The 13,146-nt window shown below is 43.3% G+C and overlaps 3 protein-coding genes across 3 annotated transcripts; 2 read left to right on the forward strand and 1 right to left on the reverse strand.

The window, feature by feature from the left end:
* The first annotated feature begins 330 nt into the window (after positions 1-330).
* LOC139663338 (endonuclease domain-containing 1 protein-like) lies at positions 331-2,208 on the forward strand. Its single transcript, XM_071541980.1, has 2 exons — positions 331-828; positions 1,456-2,208. Exons 1-2 carry the CDS (start codon positions 508-510, stop codon positions 2,035-2,037), a joined length of 903 nt encoding a protein of 300 aa, XP_071398081.1. The 5' UTR covers positions 331-507; the 3' UTR covers positions 2,038-2,208.
* A 359-nt stretch (positions 2,209-2,567) lies between these two features.
* On the reverse strand, positions 2,568-3,724 carry ufsp1 (UFM1-specific peptidase 1). Its single transcript, XM_071541979.1, has one exon. The coding sequence runs from the start codon at positions 3,646-3,648 to the stop codon at positions 2,878-2,880; it is 771 nt and encodes a 256-aa protein (XP_071398080.1). The 5' UTR covers positions 3,649-3,724; the 3' UTR covers positions 2,568-2,877.
* Positions 3,725-4,483: 759 nt separating this feature from the next.
* On the forward strand, positions 4,484-7,151 carry LOC139663329 (zona pellucida sperm-binding protein 3-like). The gene is made up of 8 exons (XM_071541966.1): positions 4,484-4,681; positions 5,032-5,159; positions 5,411-5,514; positions 5,662-5,839; positions 6,128-6,242; positions 6,522-6,613; positions 6,761-6,879; positions 7,057-7,151. The coding sequence occupies exons 1-8, from the start codon at positions 4,499-4,501 to the stop codon at positions 7,143-7,145; spliced, it is 1,008 nt and encodes a 335-aa protein (XP_071398067.1). The 5' UTR covers positions 4,484-4,498; the 3' UTR covers positions 7,146-7,151.
* The last annotated feature ends 5,995 nt before the right edge of the window (positions 7,152-13,146 follow it).

The raw sequence follows: 13,146 nt of genomic DNA on the forward strand, positions 1-13,146 counted from the left end.
GTTTCTCTTTTTCACCCTCTTACTCTCGCTCCCTCTGTCTCAGCAGAACCAGAAAACAATGAGATTGAAAGCAAAATAATAATTTTCAGGCCTTTTGTGTAGAACATAAAGGAGAGGGTAAATTAGCCTACAGTATGTGTATGAGAGACATGTCATCCCTGCTTCATACTTTTCTCTGTAATACCGTTATCTCAAAGTGCTCTCAATCACAGATAACATTCACTGCTGTTGAATTTACTGGCACTGCACGTATGGCACTTTGAATATATGGAAAAGGCTTTACAATGGGAGTCCAGTTTGTTGGAACTACGAATGAAGCGAGAGGGGAAATGATGTTAAGTCTGACAGAGCTAGGACAGAGGTCTTGGCTGCTGTAGCTTATTAGACAATTCTGGTAGCGTCGTGTTAAGGCGGGGAAAAAGAAATACAAACGCGTACTTGGAGCGGTAGAGACGTCCGAAGACACATAAAGGTTGCAAGATATTGGAAAACAGAGCTGCCCTGACGATGCTCATATCAGAAAAGGGTGCCATGCCTCTGGCAGCTGTTGTGACCCTGCTGACCTGTGTGTTGCTACAGGGGGCCCGAGCAGCAGTGGTGGGGGACTTCAACCATGTGGAGCGCTGTAAGGACTCTCTGTACATGGGCACCCCACCGCGAGGCTACCTCAGCAACTCCTTGAAGAAGATCTGCCAGCACTACGAGGACAAGCCGCGCTATGTCACCCTTTATGACGCCCACAAGCATATCCCCATCTATTGCGCTTATACCTTCAAGAAGTCAGACGGGGAGAAGAAGGTGGACTTCCCTTGGATGTTTGAGCCCCAGGTGAGTTTTACTGTGAAACTTCATTGGGAGTCTAAGTGTTCGTTTGAGTGCAAGTTTTAGTGCAAATCTAAGTTTCCATCTGGGTTTTGCTCCAAGTCTGAGTAGGCTACATGTATCCACTGTGACCAATTGTGTGGTCTCTGTGTATGTAATTATATTACATATACTACACTGTACTATAACACAACTGTGCATTTATGTATATGCACACCCAGGTGTATTCAACAAGGAAAGTATTATGTTTTCAGACAAAGAAAACATATTGCATAAATTCACACCAATTGCCAGCTTATAAAACCTGAGGAAAAGATATTACTGCTACTATAGGCAAAAGAGTAAGCTTCAGATAAGCTGCTTTATTGCCTGTGAATTGGTACAATAAGATCATGTCATATCCCATTCACGTAGACGGTTTAGTATGTAGTTATGCAAATTGTTAACTTGCTTTTTTTTTTTAAATGTGAGTGTATGTAAATGTGAGTGTATATAGCTCTTGTTCGGATGAAGGTGAATAATTAACTGCTTTTTGTCAACAGTAATCAATTTAGTTTCATCAATGGAAAACTTAATAGCTTTCATTCTCATCATCATTGTTTTTCTCACATAATTCTTTCTTTGTCTCTCTAGCTGGCCTCAGACAAGGGCAGCAGTAACATGGAGCCCTTTCCTCAGTCCTCTCACATGCATATGAACTTCGAGGACACCCAGGCGGTTCTGGAGGACTACGCCGATGTGGTTCAGTATGAGCGCGGCCACCTAAATCCCGACGAGCACCAGGCTGACCCACTGGACAAGGCCTCCACCTACACCCTGACCAATGTGGTGCCTCAGATCAGGGAGTTCAACATGGGCCCCTGGGCTGAACACCAGGAACTCATCCGCAAACGCCTCAACAACTACTGCCGGGGCAAGGCCTTTGTGGTCACCGGGGTCACCAGCTCCGGGAACATGATCCGTCGGGACAACCTGGACCGCGTGGCTATACCAGAGTACATGTGGTCGGCCTACTGCTGCACTGAGTTTGACCAAAACGCGCCGTACTTTGTGCGCTACAAGTTCCCCGTGTTTGGGTCATATGGGCTCAACGACCGCATCAACAACATCATGGTAGAAGTTCCTCTCAAGAACCTGGAGAAGTTCCTCAAGGGGAGGATGGACGTGGACAAGAACTTCCAGATCTTCTACAATGACTGTGTGCCAGATATTTGAGATAAAGTGGGTTTTAGCTATAGTTCTCTCTAATAATTCTGGTTGATTCTGTGTTAAACATTCTTTGTCACATGACTTTAGAGGTTTGGGCTTCTAGCAGTTCAGATAGATACTAATTTGAGAGCAAAATGGAAATGAGATGTGTTGTGAAATGTAATAGCAAGCAATAAAATGAGGAATTGACTTGACTCTGTCTCATACAGTTCAATAAACTCCAGTGTCAGTTGATCAAATCTATTCTGCTGTTAGACAATGAAGCTGTTTTCTCCATTTGCAGTGCCTAAAGTGAATGAATCCTCTCTAGGTAAGAAATATCCACAGTAGTGGGGCGCTGAACCCTTCTCACCAAAACAATTGTGTCCTATTTAAATACCAATCCACAGTCTTTGATCACAGAGCTTAATTTGCATATTGCCTTCTGGGTAACAATCTGATGTCGGGTGAAGAAACACATGGATCTAAAGCTTTTATGTCCCCAGCTAAGAAAAGAAAAAGCATTGTTTAGGTAAATATGTTTAATACACGTCCAAAGAAATATGGGATTTGAGAGAATTTAATGGAGCCATATGGAGACATATTCATCATTTAGTGTTTTTTTAGTCCAAGTACTTTGTCAATAATGATTCCATCCACATGATGGCACTGCACCTCCTTTCAAAACACTGACACTGGCCATACAGTACCAATTTATGTTGTTTGTCTGTGATATTCTGTGATCCTACTCCAGCAGTAAACACTCAGCAGCATTCTACACCATGAAATTACACATTTTGTCATACAGATGAAATAATTCATTTGTGGATCTGAAACAGAGACGCCTGAACATGTCACGTTAGTTCACTATCCCTTTTGGGCTGTCTGAGGCAGACACAGGTTATAAAATGATGACTGATCCAGAGACGACACTCTTTTCCACGCCACCCATCCTCGCCTCTGCACCTCTGCCTTGTCCAGCGGACATCCGTAGTAGTGAGGGTCGACGACTAGCACATAGCTGCCATTGTCCCCAGTGCACACCCCTACTATCCCCTTAGAGGAGTTGTCCCTGTCCCCTCCCATCATGACTGGAGACCCGTGCTTCTGGAAGTGCAGATGGAGCTCTTCCACTGCCACCTGCTCCAGCTCTGCCCCTCCACCCCTAACATGAACCACCTTGCAGGGAACATCATAGAAGTAGTCAAGGACCAGGGAAGCTTCAAATGTCCCTATCCACTCCCTGGAACCTGAAAACGAGGCCGGCTTGTCCCCCATGGAGACCAAGGCTTGCTGGATCTCGGGCAGGCTTGGTGGGGGCCTGCATTGGCCCTTGGGTGGGGACCAGTTGTGGCACAGCCAGGAAGCCATTGTCTGAGTGGTGCGGTAGCCACATCCCCAGCCTCTGTCGTCTTGCCCATCGCAGCCATAATGGAAGTAGAGGCACTCTCCTTTTATCAAGGAACAATTCAGAGGGTCTGCAATTGGGCTAGGGAGACCAGTGTGGACGCTCTCCAGTAAAGTTTTGGTCCAGCTTGTGTTACCGGACATCTTCATAATCTTCTCCTCTCCAACTGTACTCTCTCCCCAGTCGATCTCCTCCTCAGTACATTCTGCTGCTGTGACCTTTTTATCCATTATCACAGTTTGTCTCTACCAGCGAACCGCACACACATTTCGCATATAGACGAATGTATTTATAAAATAAAATAAAAAAACCTTCTAGCTTTTTACAGTTGTTTGGTGTTACTGCAATGAATGTCCCTCTAAGCACTTGCAATAGTATTTGAGTTCCGCTTTGTTTTGTTCCCACTGTTGGTGCTGCCTTCAAGGGCTCCTCGTCAGCTCCAGCTTCTAGTAAAAGAGTCGTAAATACAACTTGTAGCTCATTCAAGCGCTGTTGGTCGAAAATAAGAACATGGACAAGCTGTAACAGAAGTAGTTTTTTGGTGGCTGTTGTTTTATTTTATAAATAAAGTGGTACCGAGCTAGCTTGTGCTGCAGCGGCAGGATGAAGAGGAGAAAATGCGCATGAGGCATGTAATTGATGGTTTAATTAATTAATTGGTCAAAATATGTTGCGTATCCATGTATGTATTTGTCATCAGTTATTGCTATTGCTTGCATGCTCCCTAAACACCATATCTTGGCAACTCGGTTACCATAGAAAATCCCAATTTTCCCAGTCGTATTCATTGTTGGATTGTTTATGTATGGTCAGGTCGGAAAAACAATATTTCCGCCAGTACTTGAAGGCAGCATATTCGCCATCCATCTGCACGCGCGCACAACACACCTGTAAATGTGTTTACGCTAATGACTTTTAACGTTTCTTTTCTCAACAAAAATGGCGACCAAGTTAAAATATACAATTTCCCTCTTCTATTTCATGGTTTTGCAGTGTCTGCGCGGCGTTTCTTTTGCAAAGGAAAGTGCTTTACAAACTCTGGACGAAGTTGGACTTGTAGTAAAATGTGAAGAAGTCAAAATGAGAATATCCGTGAAGCGAGAGTTTTTCGAAGAGAGGCGTATCCCGTTCACACATGAATATCTTCGACTGGGAGAAAACTCAACACAGCAGGGCTCCTGCAGACCCGTTTCAGAGGGACCCGTGTCTGCATCTGAAATGGTCATCTATGCTGGACTACAAGAATGTGGGACTGAGTCCAGAGTAAGACTAGGGGATAAAATTAGAGTATAACGGGTGTAATGGCAGGGATACCCCGGTTAAAATGAAAGGCTTGGCTGTAGTCACACAATGTCTAATTTATGGCATAGTATTTTATACGAATGTAGAATTGCCTAGGGTATTTAGCCTTAAATCAGTGCCTATATCCATATTTTAATCTACACAACAGCGCCTCCCTCTGGTCCCTCTGACCACCTGAGCATCTGAGTTCGGCCTTTGCCATAGGCCGAATCCAAAATGAGTAGTCAATGGGTGCTGAGAACTTGTGAATACTTTTTATTTTCTCATTCATTAATTCATCCATTCATTCACTGATACTTGTTAATATCCAGGTTCACGGGGAGTGGCTTGTCTATTCCAACCAGCTGGTGCTGTTTCCTGCTGTGATTCCCATCTCTAGAGGCGGTCTGATAGTCAGAGGGACAACCACTTTTGTACCTATTGAGTGCCATTATAAGAGGTGACATTAGTGTATGAAATCCTATGTGTACCTAGAGAATAATCAGAACACAATCATTTGTCTTTATTAAGGTTACTTTACATTTTATAGGAGCAAAGTTGTAGTTGCTGCAGTCTAATGTTGAATATTGCATTATATTATTTTTTTTTTTTTTTACCTATTACCAGTAACTGGCTACCAACTGTCTACCCCTCTGTCTACCACAGGTTAAACCAAATTTACCCTATGCTTTTCTCTCTGTGGCAGCACAGAAAGCAGAGAGTGAGTGGAGAGCCTGTAACCCCGACCTGGCTGCCCATGACCTCCACTATCAGTGCCTTTGGCCTGCTGCACTTCTCCCTTCATACCATGACAGGTGAAACTACTATCTGACTGTAGCTAAGCTCAGAGATTTCCCTGACAACAGTAAAATGTGGCAGTAGTGCTTGTACTTGGAATGCAGCTGAATCTGGGACTAAAAAAAAGAATAGAGAAATGAATATCTGCCTATCCTCCTTTGTAGATGACTGGACCTCTCCACGTAGTTCCTCGGTGTACCAGCAGGGGGAGGTAGTGTTTCTGGAGGCCAGCGTCGTTGCCCCTCTGCACCCTCCTCTCAGGATCTATGTCGACTCCTGTGTCGCTACGCTGAAGCCTGACCCTCTCTCCTTGCCCAACTACATGTTTATCACTAACCATGGGTCAGTCAGAGGGCGTGACTGACTGACCCAAATTTGACCATGGGTCAGTCACGTCCTCTGACTGACCCATCAAATTTGAGTGAAAACAATACTGATTTATGGATTTTATACACAATTTAGTGGCTACTTCACTCCAAAGTTTGCTTATGGCACAGTGACCTCATCCAAGATTTCAAATGTAAACTGAAATCTGTGCTTTAAACAAATCTATACCAAGTGGTGGGACACACATCATGTTTCATGCAGTTCACTGGGATCATGCAAGTGTGTGTTGCTCCTCCGTTACAGATGTCTTATGGACAGTGTAGTGCCAAAGTCGTCCTCTAAATTCCTCCCGAGGGAGCAAGATAACAGACTGCGCTTCAGCGTCCAGGCCTTCCACTTCAGCCAGGAGTCTGGAGAGGTAACGGCACCTGACTAGATGATCGCTCAATCGTCACTATCTGAAGGATTATCGTTATTTGAATGATTGTCTGTATGAGCACAAACATGTTATTGGTAGCTCATAATTTACTTATCCTATTGGATTTTTTTTTTTTATTGTTTGTCAAGGACATAATAATACTTTTTGAAAATATGCAATATAAATAAAGATGATTATTTGTCGTTATATGATATTGAAATATTGAAATTGGTCCCCAGAATCTAAATGTATTTTGTTAATTATGCTTTCTTGTTGCAGATGTTCATCAACTGTCACCTCAGGGCCACTCTTAAACAAAACCCAGCTGACCACCTCAACAAAGCCTGCTTCTTCCACAGTCCCACATTCAGGTTAGTTAGGCTGCCAAAGTGTTGGCAAATTAGTTTATCACCTTTTGGCCATACACTGACATAATGCATATTTCCTTAGCTGGATTGCATGTTGCAGTGCAGGGCATCACAGCTACAGTGTGCTAACAAGACATTTCTGTCATTCAGCTGGCGTGCCACAGAGGGAGACAGTGCTCTGTGCAAATGCTGTGAGTCTGAAGACTGCTTTAGACAGATTGGAGGGAAGACTGATGGGCACACAGGACCCACTACTCAACCAGAAACAGGTTACTCACCCCTTTAAAACAAATGCAACTTGCAAGATTATGGAGGGTATTGTACTAGATGTGCTGATAGCAAATGATAGCATGACCATAGTAGCTTGTGTATGCAGTGATACATGACTTGTGCTGTATCATGATGATTTTAAATCAGTAGTACATATATATATATTTTTTTTACAGAAAAGGAGCATGAGGCATACACAACAGTTGGGCCACTTCACACCCTTCCACTCTCCAATTGGACAGGCCATCTCTCAGTCAATCCCTGAAGAGGCTTTTCCAACTGTACCTCAGGTGGGTACAGGGGGCATTCAGATAAAAGCCAAAACAATACAAGGATATAATTTGGAAAATAACAAATTTTGGGTGTTTTGGAAAGACTGGTCATTACAGTTTAAATATGGGCTCTAATCGTTTGAAGAATGAGCTGTAGCTGCGGTCTTAGTTTTATCAATTTCCACTTGGAGCCACCTAAAAGCCCCATTTAACCCAATTTCTGAATCATCTTCACACAATTTCGGTGGTCTTTGTGACATGAAGTCACCACAGATCCAATCTATATGTATATACATATCTGAATCAGTTAGATCCCGGTGGTTACATCATGATATAAGCATGGGTACCTCGTTATCTAATGAGTCTTAACCATGAAATTGATAGCCATGAAAAGTCCATAAAATTAAACCTAAAAATTACCCATGAGGAATTTCCACAAAGAGTCCAGAGAATTTCAGTGGAACCTAAAATATACCAGACAACAATATCCCATTGTGAAAAGAAAAGAAAAGAAGCACATTAGAATAAACAGACATTGGTCTAAGCATGTTTGGGACAGCTACACAGCTTCATATGTGCTTTAAGTCACCTGTCTGCAGAAGAAATGCTCATCTTTCCCCATCACAGGTAACATTACAGTCCATATGGGAGGCAAACTGGTAGGTCAGTGGTGGAGTCTGTGACAATTTCTGATGTAATGAAATCAGGACAGGTTCTACTAGTCTGTTTCTAGTAACTAATGCTGTCTTGATACTGATACTAGATATTGTTTTTAATCTGTACTTCTGAATCAAAGTCCTTGTTTTAATTGATATAAAAACACAAATAATATACAGTTAGCATATGGCCCCGAGAGAAAAGTTATGATCTTATGCATGACTATGGTTGCAAGAGCGCATGATTAAATATTATACATGAGTAGGTTCTCATAGTGCCTGTATAAAAATAACTGAATAAGGCTATTCATTATCTCATTGCCCTGTAGACTGGTTTGGGTGCCTGTCTGTGCTATTACAATACACTGTATCCCATCCCACAGAATGTTCTACCTAAGCATCAAGACATGAAAACCGATTGCATCTGATTATTAATAATATCATATTACACAAAACAGCAGTCTTCTAAGAGCAAGATAATTAAATAATCATCAAATAGCAAAGAATGGAGTTGTTATTTTAAGTGCTATCACAATCAAGGTGTCTTATGGCGTGTGGATAAAAAATATTTTGGTATAATAAAAACTATCCTGAATTTCCCCAAGGGGATTAATAAAGTGCTATCTTATCTTATTTCTGAAGCTATAGGTGTGAGTGTTCATGCCTGAGGGCAGTTTGTCATGTCCCTTAATCTGTGATGTCCCATATACAGATCCACTGAATTATCAATTAGAAAATATGAACATGATTTTCTGGGTAGTGCTAATGTTATTGTAAAAGCTAGCATTATTCATAAAAGTCTGTCCTATATTCTTGGTCAATGTAGTACCTTAGTTTTGATTATCAGATTTTTTTTTTTCTAATTCAGTGGACTGAACTGTCGAAGACCATAGGAATGGTCATATGTGTCCCAACACAGCAAACACAGGGGCAGTGAGGCCTCAATTTTACATTTAACACTGGGAAAACTATTTAGTCAAAATGTGCTATTTACAGAAATGTGGTCCTCACCCCAACATTTATTTAAACCAAAAAGCAAAGTCAAATATGAACTGGACAAAGAAGAAATTAGGTTCCTCGAACCTTTCTCAGAGGGACTTATGGAGTCAGGGCTGATATCTGATAAGGCATGTTCAAACATACCACCAGGTGTGGAAAAAAATAGAAACCTAATCTAAAGTGCAATAGTCTGTAAGGAAAAACCTCTTCCTGCAATAAGTTTGCTTTTCCATTTTCAGCCACATACATGAAGTCTTATATTGAGTGTTGTCCTAGAGTGTACTAGACTGATGTCAGTGAATACTAATGTATACATTTTTGTTGATCTGTTTTTTTGGCATTGAGAGTTTAAGTTAACAAATGGATTCATAATGCATGTAACAACAGGTCTTGTACCAGAGGAAGATATCCACATCTCTATGAAGATGCCACTGTTGACATTTGGTGCATTGATCAGTTACACTTATGCCTGTTTATCTTTCTGAATCTGGCATGTGTTGACCTTTTTCCCATCCATATGATTTTCTGGAAATTGCAGTACAAAGTGGCATAGAGATCTACAGCAAAGAACACAGCTTTTCTCATGCAAAGTAGGTATTACCTGAACTGAATAGTCATAACAGAGAAATTTGATTGCACTGCATGCTTTTAGGCCTTATTGCATAATGATAATGCCCCTTGTGAGCTTGTGGTTTGAACAGCTGTGACTCCAGTAATGCTTACAGACATCTAACTGTAAGATCTGCATGTTGGTGCAGTGCAGGGCCTCTTTTGGTGTAAGTTGTTTTGTTTGAGGACGTTGTAGTATTATTGGCTGAAATGTTTGAGCCAGTAGGAGAAATGTCAATGGACTTCCCATTGAAGTGTGTGGCTGTTTTTTTTTCAACAACAGTCATGAAGGACCAGCGCTCCATTAGATTACATAGTACTGTCAAGAATCATCCATGTGACTACAAATTAATGGGCCATATGGGAATGTTAAGGGGTCAAGAGGTTTTGACATCCATCTATAGAGATGTTTCATCTATAGAGTAATATCCTACATGCATTCATTTTGTATAATCATACCTTTTGATTTACAGCTGGATATGATACAGAACACTGTGTGAGATATACAGGATATGGCCTTTTTATATTTTTGAGTTTTGGCCTTTAATTATTGCAACATCTTACAGTAAATTGAGTAGATATTGCACCTTATTCGTATTGCAAAGTTTCATGTTTGTAGCATATGGCATCTCACAAAAACTATGCCACCTTTTGAAAATAATAAACCAATAACATACAGGAGACACATAATAGTTTGCTCTTCAGGACTTGAACCCATTTATTCTCTTTCAGGTGGGTGTGGTTATAGTATTATTCCCATTCAGGAGGGTGTGGCCCTGAGGAGAGGTAGTGTTGAATACCAATCATGTCAGTTTGTTTCATGCCAGAATTGAACAGCAGCTCTAGTGTTTTATAGAAGTGGGCTTTGTGAGATGAAGGTGGCTACACAGGTAGACAAACAGTGTAGATCCGTCCAAGTAGCCGGTAGGTCCATCCATCCATTTTCTAGCCACTTATTTGGGTCAGGATCGCGATGGTGGAGCAGCCCAGACATCCTTTTCCCCAGCAACTTCCTCCAGCTCCTCCTGGGGGATCCCCAGGTGCTCTCAGGCCAGCTGGGAGATATAGTGTCTTCAGTGTGTCCTGGGTCTATCCCGTGATCTCCTCCCAGTTGGTTATGCCAGGTATACCTCCAAAGAAAGGCACCGGGGGGCATCCTTATCAGGTGTCTGAACCACCTCAACTGGTTTCTCTTAATGTGGAGGAGCAGACACTTGATACTGAGGTCCTCCCAGATCTCTGAGGCCAACTACCCTGCAGAGAAACCTTATTTCGGCCACTTGTATCTGCCATCTCATTCTTTCGGTCACTACCCAGAGCTCCTTCTTCAATTGTGAATAAGACCGTGCGATACCTGAACTCCTCCACTTGGGGCAGTTGCTCACTCCTCACCTGGATGGGACAACCCACCTTTTCCCACGGCGCCAAGGGCATCATGAGGCATATTCTGGTCAGGCAGGGAGGCAGTCAGTCAGTCAGACATTCATCAACGCTTCATGAGATGGCATCTAGAGGGCTTCTTTGGGCGTCTATAGGCCAAATAGGCCACACCAACTCCCGACACCAACACCAGCTCGAGTCCCATTCTCTGCCATTAATTTACAAACATCCACGTCTTCTGCTGCCCTACAAACTTTAACGGTAGGGTATGTTATTACCTTGTGGTATTTAAGTAACATTAGTGGAATTAGGTCATTTAACCCAATAACCGTGTCGCACTAGGTGAGCAACACGTTGAATGTGATGCTGAGCCACTGATGCTTCAGTGCATCCCACTGAATTGAACTGGACACGCGCCCTGTGGGCTTGCACAGGATCTGTGCTTGAGATAACCATGGCCTCAGACTTTGAGGTGCAGATCCTCATCCCAACTGCATCACACTCAGCTGCAAAGCACTCAAGTGCATATTGGAGATCACGGTCTGATGAGGCCAGAAGGGCGACATCATCTGCAAACAGCAGAGATGCCACCCCAACATCATTGAAACAGACACACTGCAAACCTTGGCTGTGCCTTGATGTCATTCCTGTGAGAGTTCAATGCCCACCTTGAAAAAGCTCAATTTAATGCCAAGAATGTGAACGCAGCTCTTACTTCAAGTGTATAGGGACCGAATGGCTCACAACAGTGGCCCCAGCACCCCATACTTCCACAGTGCCTCCCACAGAACGCATGTAGATAGGACTGGCAAATTCCCTTGATTATCTGCGAGAGGGTAAAAAGCTGGTCCACTGTTCTGTGACCAAGACAAAATCTGCATTGTTTTGTAGTCCCATCGTTGCTGGAGTCTTCTTTCCAGCACCTTGGCAGAGGCCCTCCCAGGGAGGCCAAGCAGCGTGACCCCTGAACAGCTGGAACACACCCTCCGGTCCCTTATTTTGAAATGGGCACCACCACCCCAGTCTGCCAGTCATAAGGCACAGCCCCTGAAGTCCATGCGACATTGAAGAGATGCGTCAACCATGACAGCCCAACAACATCGAGAGCCCCCAGCTATCCAACCATCCCAGCAACCTCTGCCAAAGAGATAGGCCCTGATCCCCTCAAATCTTCCAGCTCTACCTCCAGGACAGAGGGCGCCCGTTGGGTTTAGGAGTTCCCCGAAGTGCTCCTTCCACCTTCTGACAGTGGTTCATCACCAGATGATGATCGGTTGGCAGCTCATCCCCTCTCTTCACCCATGTGTTCAGAACATATAGCCTCAGGTCTGATGAAACAACTACAAAGTTGATAATTTACCTTGCAACATGCAGCCACATTGAGGCAACCCTCTGTTCCACCAGGTGAAACTCCAACTGTGCGGCAGCCAACCAGGGACTTGTGAGTATCCCCACACCCGCCTGGCACCTCTCACCTTTTACACTCCCCTGAGTGGGAGAGAGACCACCCCATATCAAGGAGTTTGGTTCCAGAGCCAGCAGAGTGCATGGAGGTGAGCTCAACTATATCTAGTTGGTTCCTCTCACACCAGCTCAGGTTCCTTCCCCACCAGAGAGGTTACGCTCCTGTTCTGAGATCTAGTTTTCCTTACCAGAGTCCATGACGCCTAGGTTTGCTCCACCCCTGCCCTTTGCCACCAGGTGCTTGCCAGCAAGCAGCATGCTTTTCTATTGGATAATACTGTGAACAGAGAAAGGTGAGGGAAATCAGAGAAAGGCACAGGGAAGATGTTGAACCTGGAATAAAGCTCTAGTGTTTTACTCACTTTTTGTTTTTACTGTAAATTTCAAAGTACACATATACGGGACTAATCAGATTACCTCCTTTTGTCAAACAAATGCCCCATTGTCTAACATGTCTATGTTACTAATTGGTTGTCTCTCTCTATGAGTGCATATATTTATATGCACAACACAGACTTATAAATCGAGGTCAAAGAGTGAGTTGGATAATAAAACTTGCAGGGTAAAAAGTATAGGTCTTACAGCCAGGTCAGCCAAGTCAGTGAAATAGCAGACAGGACAGCCAGAAGAGTAGTGTGGGGTGGAGGTGAGTGGTGGTGAGAGGCCCGCTGGATAAGAGAAGGTGTGAGTCCCTTGCAACCATGCCAGAAAAATACCACACAAGGCAGCTTGGCAACAGGGAGAATACCACATACAAGGAAAAAGTAGGATGAAAGGGCAAGGGAATTGCTCATAGGGCAGCTGGGGCACAGCGAAGCTGATCAAACAAACAAAAAAATAAATACCAGAAGAGAGTCGGTTAGATTACTTGAAGAGAGAAAGGGAG

This window comes from Centroberyx affinis, unplaced genomic scaffold (genome assembly GCF_046629955.1).
Source record: "Centroberyx affinis isolate AG114_WGS23_722 - 3 ecotype Tasmania unplaced genomic scaffold, CSIRO-AGI_Caff_v1 ptg003984l_1, whole genome shotgun sequence".
NCBI lineage: Eukaryota > Metazoa > Chordata > Actinopteri > Beryciformes > Berycidae > Centroberyx > Centroberyx affinis.

Bases quoted from the DNA above. Each gene is read 5' to 3' on its own strand.
- ufsp1 (XM_071541979.1), bottom strand. From the start codon at position 3,648: ATGGATAAAAAGGTCACAGCAGCAGAATGTACTGAGGAGGAGATCGAC.
- LOC139663329 (XM_071541966.1), top strand. From the start codon at position 4,499: ATGAGAATATCCGTGAAGCGAGAGTTTTTCGAAGAGAGGCGTATCCCG. The intron at 4,682-5,031 runs GTAAGACTAGGG...GTTAATATCCAG, and splicing joins AATGTGGGACTGAGTCCAGA to GTTCACGGGGAGTGGCTTGT. The intron at 6,243-6,521 runs GTAACGGCACCT...TTCTTGTTGCAG, and splicing joins TCAGCCAGGAGTCTGGAGAG to ATGTTCATCAACTGTCACCT.
- LOC139663338 (XM_071541980.1), top strand. From the start codon at position 508: ATGCTCATATCAGAAAAGGGTGCCATGCCTCTGGCAGCTGTTGTGACC. The intron at 829-1,455 runs GTGAGTTTTACT...TTGTCTCTCTAG, and splicing joins CTTGGATGTTTGAGCCCCAG to CTGGCCTCAGACAAGGGCAG.